The sequence below is a fragment of the Cynocephalus volans genome, chromosome 6 (genome assembly GCF_027409185.1).
Source record: "Cynocephalus volans isolate mCynVol1 chromosome 6, mCynVol1.pri, whole genome shotgun sequence".
NCBI lineage: Eukaryota > Metazoa > Chordata > Mammalia > Dermoptera > Cynocephalidae > Cynocephalus > Cynocephalus volans.
In genome coordinates this window covers 22985457-23000263 of record NC_084465.1, presented here as the reverse complement: position 1 = coordinate 23000263, position 14807 = coordinate 22985457, and the positions used below count along the sequence as shown (strand labels likewise).

At 41.3% G+C, this 14807-nt stretch overlaps 1 protein-coding gene across 2 annotated transcripts in view; it reads left to right on the top strand.

The window, feature by feature from the left end:
* EXOC4 (exocyst complex component 4) overlaps positions 1 to 14807 on the top strand; it is a 791906-nt gene that overhangs the window by 225456 nt on the left and 551643 nt on the right. For both annotated transcript variants that reach the window (XM_063100340.1, XM_063100341.1), the window contains exon 9: positions 2197 to 2285. In XM_063100340.1, coding sequence (XP_062956410.1) covers positions 2197 to 2285 — 89 coding nt within the window. The remainder of the gene's footprint in view (positions 1 to 2196; positions 2286 to 14807) is intronic.

Genomic DNA, 14807 nt, shown 5'->3' with positions numbered 1-14807 from the left:
ATGCCCATTCCTAAACCAGTGGGGTAAGAGGCAGCAGACTGCAGTGGTTGTCTTAAACGAGGCAGGTTCATCGCTGCTGCTAGGCCTCCAGCCAAGAGGGAGCCTTCGTGCCTGAGCACATTGCTGAGTAAAGAGGGTGTGAGGAAGAGGAATGCCCAGTTGGAATTGGCTATGCCAGCAAATGAGAAAGACAGTGGAAGGAAAAGGTGGTTGATAGAGAGAGGCAACTAAGACTGTCTGGATGCTGCCTAATCAGGCCGTTTCTTTTCTTTCGTTTCCTTTCTCTTCTTTGTTTTTTTTTTTTTTAGCTCAGCTTGCCATTCTAAATCTAGGTTTATTGCAGAAAGCGGGCTTCAGGGTTTTCAGATTTCATGCTCTCAACCATCACCCCTAAATTTCAACCTCAGATCACATGGACATTTTCAAACATTTAGCCATTGCTTCTAAAGTTGTGGTATCGGAAAAAAATATAAATTGTTGGAAATGAACAAATTAACTTAAATAATTGTTACACATTATTAATATTGGGCAATAATAAAAACTCCTCACTGGCACAGAATTAGTCCATTATTACAAATTTGCCTGATTCTAGTCTTGGTTCCATCATTAATGAGCCATGTGTGACTGAGCAGGTCTCTTGTTTTAGCAGGCCTCAGTGCCTTTGGCTATAAAATAAGGAGGTGAGAGTAAATAATCTCTAGTGCCTCTTTTATTGTAAAATTATATCAATCTGTGACTTGTTGCAAGCATAAAAGGAATTCCTGAGCAGCAAAATACATCAAGTCATAAAGAATTAAGATTTTGGTGAGCTGTAATCTGTTTTTATCACATCTGCGAAGGACTTTATTACCCTATTTAATTGCCCCTAGCCAAGGTTAATTAAGTGTGTTTAAGTTCTCTCTTATTGTACAATGTGTTTCTCGCTATTCTTTGCTCAAGAGTTTATTTTTTTTTCCTTTGCCATCTCTGATCAATAGCTGTCAGCATGCTTTTTGGAGGTCAGTGGCTTCTTTTCTGCACTTGACTGGCAGGTGGCACTTGTGAAGTACTGCACGCTTTGCCTTCCTTCTGGCTATTAGTGCCCTCTTAGTTCTTGGCAGGGTGCAGAGAGAGGATCAAGCAACCCAAGTGTTTCCCCCACAGACTGACATTCATTTTGGTATTCATCTTCCCTGTTGAGGAAAGGACAGAGAAGGAATAATTAAGAAAATGATGGTGCTCCTTCCTCGCTGCCAGACACCTGTCCCATCATCACTGTTGCTCTTACTACGTTGCTGTTTACCCCTTCGTGGCAGTAATTCTTAGAAGGTTTCGTCTTTCTGTCAGCCTGTTTTCCTGCCTTCGAAAATCTCAGGTTTGAAATGGAATCTCCCAGCACATCAGAGGATTCAGTTTGTTAGAGTCATAATTTTCCCTATTTTTTTTCTTACCTGCAAATTTCTTTTAAGACTAATTTGTTTTTGTTTTTTCTTTTTTTGCATTCAGTTTTTAGAGACCTATTTTTTTTTATCATGCATCTATTCCCCATGTTCTTGACCTCTGAAATAGTTCTTGGGAACGAACATTTTGAAGCTTGGTATTTTTGAGGGCATTTTATGTGGTAGGTGGCGGATCAAAAAACTAACAGCCGTTTAGAAATGATATTGCTTTTTAGGACATTTACAGAGAGACCATAGCTGCCTTGATTTCTTTGGTGTGGTTATTCACCAGCATTTCTAGTATGCCTTTGCACTAGTGCTCTATTGGGGGTCCGGGGGGAGTTAGAAAGGCAGGAGGTCTGCTCTAAAGAACCAGTATGTCTGTGGGGGCAGCTAGCAGTTGCTGATGGTTTTTGAGCTTGATGGAATGACTTTATAGGAGGACGCTGTTATTGCTGTGTGTAGGGATCCTGGCAAAGGAGAATGGTGATCTGAAGGCAAAAGAAAGTTGGGGCAGATCAGAGTTGTACCAGTTGAAGTGGAAGATAAGCAAGAGATCCAAATACCATTGTAAAGGAGCATTAGCCATGAATATTGCTCATAAATCAAGGTCTATGGCAGCTGTCCCTGCCCCTGTTATGGCATAGCCAGAATGTCTTGATCATGGAACATCAGGGAGTATCACATAGACCAGAGTAGAATACTTTTGGAAGACATAGCACAACGCCACCTACTTGGTTGCCACCTAACCATTTGTTTACCCTGTGTTTTGTTGCAGGTTCGAATCATCCTCCCATGCCATCAGCATGAGCGCCTATTTGCGAGAACAGAGAAGGGAGCTTTATAGCAGGAGCGGAGAACTTCAAGGTAGGTGACTGGAATTCTCTGGGAAAATTAATTTTCTGGAGGAAAATCTGAAGTGTTTATAGCATGTAAATTTGTGGTCTGTATTCACATGATTCTTTCAAGATAACAAAAATTTAATGACTTGATAATCTGCTTCTTCTATCATTTCCCAGCATCTGCTGCCAAGCAGTTAAAACTATTACTGTAGCCACACGATTTATAGACCTACTATCATTCAAATAGGAATTCAAAGCATAAGGAGATGAGGCCAGGCTCTTACTTAGACAGCAGACATGAGTCCTGTCATAGTCTAGGAGAGTGCCTGTCTATTGTGGTTGCCACTGTTATTTTTAATGATGTTGATACCTTGTGGAATATGGTAGGAGTACTTGAGATTTAGAAAAATGCAAATGCAAAAAGCCTCTGTCATTATTTAAAGGGAAGAAGGGTGCCTCTAAATAGTGTGGTATAATTAATATAACTTTGATGCACAGGATAGTTGATATCCATGTATGGTTACTAAAGAGTTGTAATCTGTAGAAGAAAATACTTAGAAAACATGAGTGTAATGTGAGCTAAGTGTAAGACATCCTAGGCATTGGAAGGGATGGAAGTCACATACAAAGAAATGTAAGATAAAGCCTTAAGATCCAGTTATGAAAGTAAGGCATATATATATGAGGGTACTTGTCCCGCGCTACCGTCTCGCCAGCAAGAACGACGCGGCACACAAAGGATCCTTCTGCAGATCAGCTTTAATGCATCTTGAGAGGGAGAGCATAAGCTTGCCAAAAATGGAGACCCCGAGCGAGGGAACCCGCGCCCTTTATATAGAGACTGCTCCTCGCCTAGGACGTGCTCCTACCTTATTGGTGGCTGCCTAATCGGCCCAGGCGTGTTACCGAGCAGCCCTGCCCTCCACCGGAAATCAGCGCCATCTTGTAATGGCGATTTCGGGCAGCTCCTCACATCTCCCCCTTTTTTATCATTTAAAGCGGCTGGTACAAGCTCGGCGGTCGCGGACAAATTAGCCAGCGTTCCTGTCCTAGGTCGTCCCTCCACAGACTTTGACCTTACCCGTCATAGGTTGACCCTATCGCCACCGGGCACCATGTCTTAGGTTGGTTCAAGTCTGGGGGAAGTTGCCCGTCTCTGGACACACTGGAGCCTGTTGTTACACATAGACCTGTTTGAGCAAGGGCGAACTCCTCTGAACAAGCTTCAGGGAGGCCAGCCAACAGGAAGAGGGAAGGGGAGTCAGAGCAGGCTAATCCTTAAGCATGGACAGCCAAACGTCAGGGTTGGCCCCCTGTTCCAGGGCTAGAAATGCCTGGGCGATGACTACCCTGTCTCTCTGGGTCTGGGCTTTTAATCTGCAGACCAACCATAGTAGGAGCACAGTTCCCCCACATAAGAACATGCCAACCCCAATCACTCCTGCCCACTCCTTGAAGTGGGACACGGCCGTTTTAATCCATGAGGACAGTCGGCTGCGAAGGAGACATCCACTCTTGTTGAATTCACGGACACAATGGCCATGCGCAGCTGGTTTATCAGGTTGTCAAATTCTCTCGTCCAACCTGTTGAAAGATGCTGGGATAATTGTTTAGACAAATTTGCAGCTTTGGTATACTTTTTATATTGGATACTGGTGACACATAACCCTGAATATTTCCATTGACACCCCAATTGAGCAATTTGCCATAAAACGTCTATTTGTTCCTGCACAAGATCCACCCGCTGGTTAACCACCATTAATCCTCCCTTCAGCTGAGCGTTTAGCGCAGTCTGTGTTTCTAGGGCCTGTGTTACCGCGGAGGACAAATTATTCAACGTGGTGGCAGTCTGTACCGTGGTAGTCAAGGAGACGGCAGCAGCTGTGGCTGCACCCGCCGCCAGGGATACGGCGGCGACTATTGCCGCAGTGAGACCAAAATCCCTCCTCTGCCTGAACAAGACCATAGTATTGGGAGCTTCTACTGGGACAGGAATCCATCTAGGCATTCGAGCAACTATGGCCAAATTGAACAGCATAGCATTCCGGCACTGTGCATAAAAGCAAGTATAGTTATCACAAGCAATCTGACTCCTCTCATCACTAATATTAGTTAAAATAAACATGAAAGGAGGATAAAGGCAAACTGGTGTTGGCGGGACAGAGTAATTTGTTCCAAGCTGTTTTATGGACACAGTGGATTCAAAGGACTCAGTCACATTCCACTCAAAAGAGGCATTTCCCCAACCACCGCCTTTTGAAAAGGCAAACGGTGAAAGGTCCGTGCAGCTGCCATTTACCCCACACAACAGCCAAACATCAAATGGGTTGGAACGGATCGCCATCGTGGGGTTTTGATATGTCCAATTTAGGCCTGAAGAGGTAGCATTATACTGGGTACCCATATAAGGCGAAAAGGTAAAGTAATTTTTTAGTGCCCACCCCGCCTTTTTAGACTGGCAGCCCGTCCAGGGCGGGGTATCTCCCTCCCTTCTGGGGCTCAGGCAGTCCTTTTTTAAATGTCCCGGTTGACCGCATTTAAAACAAACTCTCTGGTTCCGCCCCTGTCTTGGCTGTCCCTGTCTAGGCAGTCTCTGCGACTGGAGGATGGCAGCTGCCAGCCCTGCATTGGTCAGGGGTCCCCCGAGTTCTCGACAAACTCTGAGCCAATCCTGTACACCTTTACCTTTTCTGGGCGCTATGGCCGCGCGGCATTCCTGGGTCGCCTGCTCAAAAATCAGTTGTTCAACAAGAGGCGCAGCCTGATCAGGGTCCCCAAAGATGCGCCCCGCTGCTTCTGTCATTCGAGCCACAAAATCTGAGAATGGTTCCTGAGGTCCCTGAATGATCTTAGTAAGTTGTCCAGAAGCTTCCCCTTTTTTGGGGAGTGCCTTCCAAGCCTTAATGGCAGTGCTAGAAACTTGAACATAAGCACCCCATGGGAAAGCCGTCTGATCAGCGGCAAATGGGCCCTGGCCTGTTAACATATCAAAGGTCCAATCTCGCTGCTCGGGGGTCAGTGCAGCAGCGTTTGCCCTGGCTTGAGCTTGTGCAGCCTCATGCCATAGCGCCTTCCATTCCATGTATTGACCCATGGTAGGGAGCGCTGCCTTAGCCAACATTTGCCAGTCAGCGGGTGTCATAGCCACACCAGCAAACCTTTCTAGCATTACTAGAGTAAAATTGGCATTTACACCATATTTTCTAACCGCCTCTGCTAGATCCTTAATTTGGGTGTACTCGACGGGGGCATGAACTCTCCCTCCGCCCTCCACCTCAAAAACTGGGAAGGCAGCTTGAACCTTTTTCCTCACTTTATCAGAGAGGAATGAGAAGGGATTAGAAGACTGCACGTAAGGAGGAGGCGCCGAAGGCGCAGGCCATGCGGGGGCCACTGGGGGCGGCCGGCATTTCCACTCCCCGAGTGGTCTCCGCCGCCTGTCGGGATGATATCTCTCCTCCTCGTACCTGGCAGCTTCCTCCTCCAAATCGGATTCCTCACTAGGGCTGAGGGGATCGGAGTCGGACTCATCCAGATTTAAATCTTCTAATTCTTGTTTTAAGGCCCCCAGCTCTTGCATAGGGTAGAGGCCTCCTTCTTTCCCTTCCAACTTTTGTCTGGGTTTTGAAATCCCTCCTTTACCGGCAGATGTGCCGGGAGTGTCACTTTGTTGTTTTAGAATCTCTCCCTCGTCCGTAGACTTACCGGGAGGGCCCTTTTTCTTATGGGAGACGTCTCTCCTCCTGCGGGTACCCATCCTCTCACTCCGTTCAGTTTCTGACATGCTGTCTTGGACCTCCTCTAATGTATTTTGCCCTACTATCACTACCGGTTTACAGCCCTCATCTTCTAAGCAATTTTTAATAAACTTCCAAATGGTCTTGGTGCCCTGACGGAGGTCTCCCTCCGCGTACTTGCGGTCAAGGTCTCTGCCTAGTTTGTTCCAAGAGCTCAAAGTCAAGGAGCCGGAACAAGCAAACCACGGCGCTACACGATCTACCTCTTTTACAAAATTTTTGAGCACACGGCCCCCTACCTTTATATCACGTTGTCTCAGCACGGCCTCTAACGCGGTAACCATGGACTGAGTGGAACCCATAACGCGCCCCACTCCGTGGGAGGCGCTGTGAGACGCGCCGTTCCCTTACGTACTAGAGGCTCACACAGGTCTCTGGTGCAGCTGCTTATCTACGTCAGTCTGACCACACCAACGGGCGATTTCAAAACCTTTTAAACCAACCGGATTAACCCCAGACCAAGAACAGGCATACCTCTCCGAACTTACCCTCCTGCAGTTCTGAATCCTCCCTGTCTCCAGGGGGTCTCCGAAGGTGCTGACGATGACACAAGTTCCCGGGTTTCGGCACCAAATGTCCCGCGCTACCGTCTCGCCAGCAAGAACGACGCGGCACACAAAGGATCCTTCTGCAGATCAGCTTTAATGCATCTTGAGAGGGAGAGCATAAGCTTGCCAAAAATGGAGACCCCATGGGCCGGCCTGTGGCTCACTCGGGAGAGTGTGGTGCTGATAACACCAAGGCCACGGGTTCGGATCCCACATAGGGATGGCCGGTTGCTCATTGGGTGAGCATGGTGCTGACAAAAATGGAGACCCCGAGCGAGGGAACCCGCGCCCTTTATATAGAGACTGCTCCTCGCCTAGGACGTGCTCCTACCTTATTGGTGGCTGCCTAATCGGCCCAGGCGTGTTACCGAGCAGCCCTGCCCTCCACCGGAAATCAGCGCCATCTTGTAATGGCGATTTCGGGCAGCTCCTCACAGGTACTTCAAAAAGTTAGTGGAAAAATAGAATTAAGGGCCGAGCCTGTGGTGCACTCAGGAGAGTGTGGCGCTGGGAGCGCGGCAACACTCCCGCCGCGGGTTCGGATCCTATATAGGAATGGCCGGTGCACTCACTGGCTGAGTACCGGTCACGAAAAAAGACAAAAAAAAAAAAAAGAAAAAAATAGAATTAAAAGATAATACAAATCTTTCCATGAACTCTTTGAAGTTCCCTTGTAGATATGTGTGTATGTATATGTATATACACACACATACACATATACATACACACACCAATAACAATATCAAGAAGTAAATACTAACAACTAAGTGCTAAGTGGGTGGTATGCATAAAACTACTAGAAGACTTATGAGAAGGGAGTGATTATTTGTATTATTATAGAACTCTGGGCTTTCTCCATGAAGGATAGGTAGGAATGCTTTTCCTGTCTTTGATGCATTGGGGGCATTTGGGGTATTTTGCAGCAACTAGCCTACACAATTAAATATTTAGTTTTTAAGATTCATCATAGTTTTACATCAAAACACTATATAAAAACTATTGCCTAGTCACTCTTACCTTTACCTTCATTAGTAATCTAATAACCCGTAAATTTTTCCAGAGATCCTGCTATGCTGTCTCATATTTATATCACAGTAATAGTTCCATAGCTCATATATGTGGTTACCAGAACTAAAAGCCTACAAAGATCTCTAGGGTATTAGGAAAAAGAAATTAGCCTACCGACATTTTATTTAATATTAAAGTGTTGGCATTCATTCTGGCATATATGCAGTGTATGTCTTGGAGTCTCAATATACAGGAGTACAGAGAGTGGTTAGAGCTGGAACAAATGAAGGAGTGACCCCTCTGTTGTCGGACAAGGAGTGAAGGAGGAAGGTGTCCCAGGCTCTAGCTGGCAGCCACCTCCCAGGAGAATAGGGTGGGCTGCAAAGCATGGAGAAAATGATGTAACAGAGCACATGTTCTTGTAGATGTTAGGAATTGGCCTAAGGAATAGTTTAAATTTCCCTCCATAATTTCTCTCAGTGTCTTCTCTATATCACATTTCTTTAATGGCGACCAAACCTTTTTTTTTAAAGTTGAATTCTGATCATTTCATTTTTTTGTTTATTTTATTTTATTTTACTTTTTTAGTTTTTATATTTTTCTTTTTTTTCTTTTGTATTTTTTGGCTTTTTTCTTTCCTTTTCTTTCTTTATCAAGATAGGAAGAGTATTTAAAAAAGAATCTGACATACAGTGCATGTTATCCCTTCCTTCTTCAGTATTATGATTTCTGGCGACTTCAGAGTTTTCACACACATTCTGTTTGTCCTTTCTGTTATCTTTGTATGGCTAAATCCTACTCAACTTTCCAAGTTAAATTTAGTTGTCACTTATTCTGATGAGCATCCCCCTGCTGATTCCTCCTCTCGCCAACCTATGATACATCACACTCTGGGGTTGTGACCCCTTCTATGTGTTTCTACATCTTCTCTTTCTGAGTACTTGCCATACTGTATTGTAGATCAATGCTCACTTGTTTGAGCTTGCCACAAAACTATAAGTTCCATGAGTGAAATAGTTTTATTTCCCGTGCTTCACATAGTGCCTGATACAGCAAATGTATGATAAATACTTGGTAACAGAATGAGTGAGGACAGATAAGATCTAGGGTAAGATAGAGAGATCACCACTGAGAGGTAGAAAGGGCCCTAGAAGGACATGGGGCCACTGACTGCCATGGTCATCTTCACAGGTTTCCATTTTAGTTTTTAAGTTTAAGGAGAAATAGAGGCTATTTGTGTATTTTTGTTCTCTGCAGTTTTACATAAGCTTTATTAAGTAGAAATGTTGTCCATGAGCTGTCTGTCCCAGGACAAAACTGCTGTATGTAATTGAAAAATATTTTATTTCATTTTTTTTATTTTGGCAGCTGGCTAGTACAGATATCGGAACCCTTGACTTTGGTGTTATCAATACTGTGCTCTAACCAACTGAGCTAACTGGCTGGCCACCTGTGGTTTAGGATCTAAGTTACAGAGAAATTTTATTCCGTGGGGATGGTTAATGGAGGAATTACTATAGTCTCACTAGGAACTTTCCCATCTTTCGAAAAGTTAACTGGAACATGGGACTTTCAAGCGCAAGTCTGTTGCACTTGCTAGTATTCAGCAAGATAGGAGTGGTATCTCTGATTATGAGAGAAAGAAAGTAGTAGGCAAACACATCATGTTCTAATAATCATTAAAAAATATTTTAGTTGAGCTGACACATCACTTGCTTGGCGAGGGAATGGATCAACTGACCAGTTTTTGTAAAAGTTTGATGGTGTTTCATTCAGGAGCAAAAGTTTCTCTAATGAATGCTTTTAAAATGTCAGCAGGAAGAAAGAGGGGAAGATCACACCAATCTTCCATTAAAAATGGCCACTGTTTTTCAGTTATTCCATTAGTCTGACTAGTCCAAGAACCACAGTGAGATCTGCATTTCAGCTTATCCTTGGAAAGGCATAATTGAAGAGTTCAGTCAGATCCTAAGAGGCTGGCAGAAGGTTTTTGTCTCTGCTGTCAATGCCACGTAGCTGCTGCAGGCTTTGCTTCACAGAGGTTTGGTTCATAGGGTCAACTTTTCCTTCTGTTGCAGGGGAGCGGCAAAGAAATTCACCAGAAATGCCATCAAAGTTACACTGAAAAGCTCAAATTTTACAGAAGTAAAATTCCTGCCAACGTTTTTAATTTACATGCAATTAAAAATGTTACTCAGTCTAACAACACACAAGAGGGAAAAAGAATGAAAAAATGAGATTTCTTTGGTATTATCAACCCATCTCAATTGGCTCTGTTGTGGTACAGATGGTTCATTGAATAGTCTGCTCTTGGCAGTTGGGCCGAGGAGGTGGGGGTGCTATTTCAAAGTGTGTGAAATGACAGGTGGAAATCGAACCTGTATGCGTGTCTGCCTTACTCATCGACTTCCTGTTGTTTTTAGTCTCTCTGCTGCTTCATTGTACTGCTTAGACAGCAGTGTTGGAGGTGAAAAAAGATACTAGTTTTAATGAACATTTAGTTTGAATATAGCTTCATATAGCTTCTCAGGTTTAATGTGTAATTCTTCAGAAGAATAAGGCAGTTGATGAACATGTTATGTTGTGAGGGTTAAAAAAAAATCTAAATACTGCCTCTCATGAACAAAATAAGCTCTAGGTTTATCAGTCCTACTGTGCCTTCGTTTTCTCATATGAAAAAATAGAGCTGTTGTCAGTCCTTACTACTTTAGGGGGATATTGTGACTATTAAGTTAGATATTAAAATTCTGGAAAAAATAGAATAGCTATATTGATTTAAATTAAAATCACACTTTAAAAAAATATCATTTTGTTACCATGAGTACTGCATCTGCTTCCCTACCTCTCATTTTTTCAACTCCAGTCCACCCTTGACCTCCATCTTGTCAGACTCAGTATTTGCTTTTCTGCATTCATCTCACTTGATCTTTCAGCTGGTATTTTCTTCTTCTCCTCTTTGTGTTCTCTCTGAGTCTTCTCACGACCCTTTTTGAGTGCCTCAGGGTTTGGTCCTGGGATTTCTTCTATGCTCACTCTATAGACTCTCTTCAAATGATGACAGCCAACAGCAAGCTTTACTTAGTGCCTAGGTGCAGATGACCTCCATGTCTATGTCTCCTGCTCTGTTCCAGCATCCTGCTCCCCATCCTATAATTCTTTATGACCACTTTAAAAAAATGTTCCTCATAATAATTTTGTTAATATGTATGTGTCTTATTTATTTGCTAACTTGTTAATTGTCTACACTTCTCTTCATCCAGAATGCAAGCCTTAGTCACTGGTGCACACCAGTGCCTAGGATAATGCTTAGCTTGAATTAGGCACTTAAAAAATATATGATGATATATTAATATCTCCTTAATTGTAGGTATAAGCCTACTTTTTGAGAAATACTACGGGAGCTTTAATGAACAGAGTAGGAATCCTGTGATTTGTCTTCTGACATTTTTAAGGATAACAAAACTTATGAATGGGTAGAGTACATTAATTGCCATTGATTCAAGTAGAAATGTATGTTCAATTTTGATTACAGTGTCTTTTCTATCTTGCGGCTACTTAATACTTCTGTTTGTATTCAATGATATTACCTTTTGAGTGCTGTTTTTATTCTCATTACTTTAATGAGTGACATTTCTATAGCCTTAACATTAAAATATTCTGTGAAGCTCCAACCACTTGAGAATTGACTTCTCTGAGAAGATTTGCTGTATATAGTAAATATGAAAGTACTGGCATCAGGGAAATATGGGTCTTACACTGACCTGACCTGATTTTCTTAGTTTTTCTCTCTAATGGGTTGTTGATGACTGGGGTTGTGAATACTTAATGATATTATATGTAATTAATCTGTTTGGAGGTGCCTTGCCTTAAGATAAGACAATATTTGAGATAGATTAACCATGGGTTGATTATCCTTTTTACAAAAGGATTTATAATAGGAGTCTGTTAAATAGCAAACTGTTCTATAATGGACGATTTAAAGCAATTTGTCACTTAACGTGCACACATTTTCAGGGATATTTTTGCTGAAGTGAGGTACATTATTTAGTGCAAAAATTTTACACTCATATCACACATTTGTTTCACAGCCTTAAGTATTAGAAGCTGTTGTAAAGCTTTATACCTTGAAATTTGATTAGAAAATTCTTTGTAGCCTTTTAAATTTTGCTTAATGACTTTGTTAATAACTATGTAACAATATTCAGGGAACATTAAAAGTACATTTTTTCCTTCTGCAAACTGCTTATAATTGTTTCAAAATAACTTTAATCTTTCATAATTATCACTTCTGTTTTAGCCTCTAAAATAGTGTATAAAAATTGATTTGCCCTCTTTTGTATATTTATATTCTTGCTTTTTAAAAAGAATGATCTTAGCTTCCTTATATGTAGGATTTGTCTTATAATGAAATTATAGTAGAATTTTTGTAAATGCTTATTTCTTTATTTGTTCCTAGAAGTAGTAAGTAATAAGTACACTTTCTTCAGGTCATGAACAGACTAATGCATTATTTTAAATCATTTAGGAAATAAAAATATTCATATGCCAAGTTTGTTATTGAATATACCACCTCTTAGCATTAATCTATATGATGTAGAAATTTATTTTATTTAAAATGTCCTCAGTCATGGATTTAGTTTATATAAAATGGATTTATTTTCTGGATAACACTAGTTTGTACAATATCCTATCTATCCAGTAGACAAATCACCGTAGCTGAAACATACGGAAGAGATTGGAATGAATGAGAAAACGGATCTTGAGAGTGCAAAATAGCCATCACAAAGCCCATTACATAGTAAGCCCTAAGAACCTCACTCTTGAAATATACTTGGTCATCACGCAGAACCAGTTGATGACATATAACCTTATTTTAAAAAAAATTCCATTCTGTTCATTTATTTATTCATTTATACAGATGTGAGAAAAGAGGGAATGCTAGTAAGTGGAATATAATGTATTTGAGTTTTAAAAGTGATACAAATGCATTTCTCTATATTTATATTTCAATTATAAGGTTTTTTTAAAACCCAGATATATGAAAAATAAGAACAAAAACTTCTAAAATGATACAACAGAAAATTTAAAAAGTTACCTTATATCTCATATTATTCATCATTTGGTTCACATCAGGTTTTTAATAAGGCAAAAATAACAGATTTGCTTATTTTCTTAAACTTTCTCTAAGACCACAAGAAATTATATTCTTGGCAACTCTGATAGTTTAAATAATCCCACTCATTATGAATTGAGCTTTTTTAGAAAATAGAGAAGACCAGAAACATTTACGGCATGTAGTGAAGAAAGTAATTATTAAAAACTGATGAAAAGGGGCCGGCCCGTGGCTCACTGATAACACCAAGGCCCCGGGTTCGGATCCCATATACGGATGGCCGGTTCGCTCACTGGCTGAGCGTGGTGCTCACAACACCAAGTCAAGGGTTAAGATCCCCTTACCGGTCATCTTTTAGAAAAAAAAAAAAAAAACTGATGAAAATGCTAGATGACAAGTTTATTGTTGTCCCAATAAGACACAATTCATAAGGTAATTTTATATTTTCAGAATGAGGTTTGGATCCTTTCAGGAATACTAACAGTATTAGTAGAAATGACCTTTTCTGAAGTGACCTATTATCAAATTCAGAAGATACTGATGTAAACACACATATAGTATGATATCTAGAAAATAAAACCGTAGAGCTAGAAAGTGCTTTAGAACTCATATGTTAGTGCTTTTCAGGCTCATTTTTTAGTCATAGAACCCTTCTTCTGCTCAAGTCTCATTTCACAGTTCAGTACAGAAAACAAATTAAAGTGGAGATATTCTGAGAGAGCTGGGTTGGGGGTTCAGAGCCCCCCTGCCTAGTCCTGCTCTGCATCTGCCCCTTTCCCTTGCTCTGTGCGGTTCCCAGGGCACCGTTATAAAACTCTGAAGACTCAGAAGCAGACCCTACACAGACAGACATTTGATTTGGGAGAGAGGTGATTTTAAGGATTTGTAGGAAAAGGCAAGACTAGTCAGTAAAGGGTGGTGAGACAATTGATTATCCGTACAGTTTAAAAAGAAGAAAAAAAAAAAAAGGAAATTGGATCTATACCTCATATCATTTGGGAAAACAAATTTTTAAGGGCTTCAGAACTCAAATGTGAAAAGCAAAACCTTTTGAGAAGAATGTTCATATCAGCATTGTTTTAATAACCAAAACCTAGAAACAACTCAAATGCCCGGAGACAGGAGGATAGATATATAAATTGCAGTAGAGCCAGATGGTAGAATACGCTGTAGCTGTGAAAATGAATGAACCATACTATATGTTGACTTTATTGAATCTCAAAATCAGTCAGAAAAGGAAAAAAAAATGTATATGAAATCTCATTCCTCAGAATCTTCATTCTGCTTATGATGGTCAGAAGTGGGCAGAACCGAACAGTACATTATTTGGACATGCATCCTTGTGTAATAGGAATGTAGAGAAGGTAAAGCAAGGGAGTGTAAATATAAAACTGTATTTCTGTCTCTGGAGAGAGTGGAGGAGGACATAATCAGGAAAGAGCTCATGGGGCTTCAAAGATAGTAGCGCTGCTCTGTTTATGAAGCTAAGCTATGGAAATACTGTTATTTGTTCTATTATTCTTTTTAAAATTGCAGACATCATGTACGCTCATATTTAGTATAAATTTTGTTAAAAGTACAAATATAAAGGGTTAATTTTTTTTTTTTTTTGGAGGGGGGCAGCTGGCTGGTATGGCCTTAACCTTGTGTTATCAACACCATGCTCTAACCAACTGAGCTAACCGGCCACCCGAACAGTTAATTTTTTTTAAAAAGCCTCTTAAGACTCCAGAGACAAAACTGTGTATGTCGTTTAATGTTCCCATTTAGAAGTCTAGACCAAATTTGGAGCTTTCTGTGATAGCAGGACTAGTTCTTTGGTCTGTACCATTGCTATGAAACTCCAGGCCAGGCCAAAGCTGTGAGCTATGCCTGAGCTAGTACTGCACTTTAAGTCATCCATGCGAAGACAACCGTGGGGTTAGGAGAGTTCCCTCCCAACCTACTGGCTCCTTGCTCTCCCTCATCTCCCATCTGGAATGTCAGACACCTACCATTAATTGGAGTCAGCAACTATTCTACTTTTGTTTCCTGTGTTTTCTGGATTCTCTGTTTATTGATCCTGTACAGCTTTATGATGT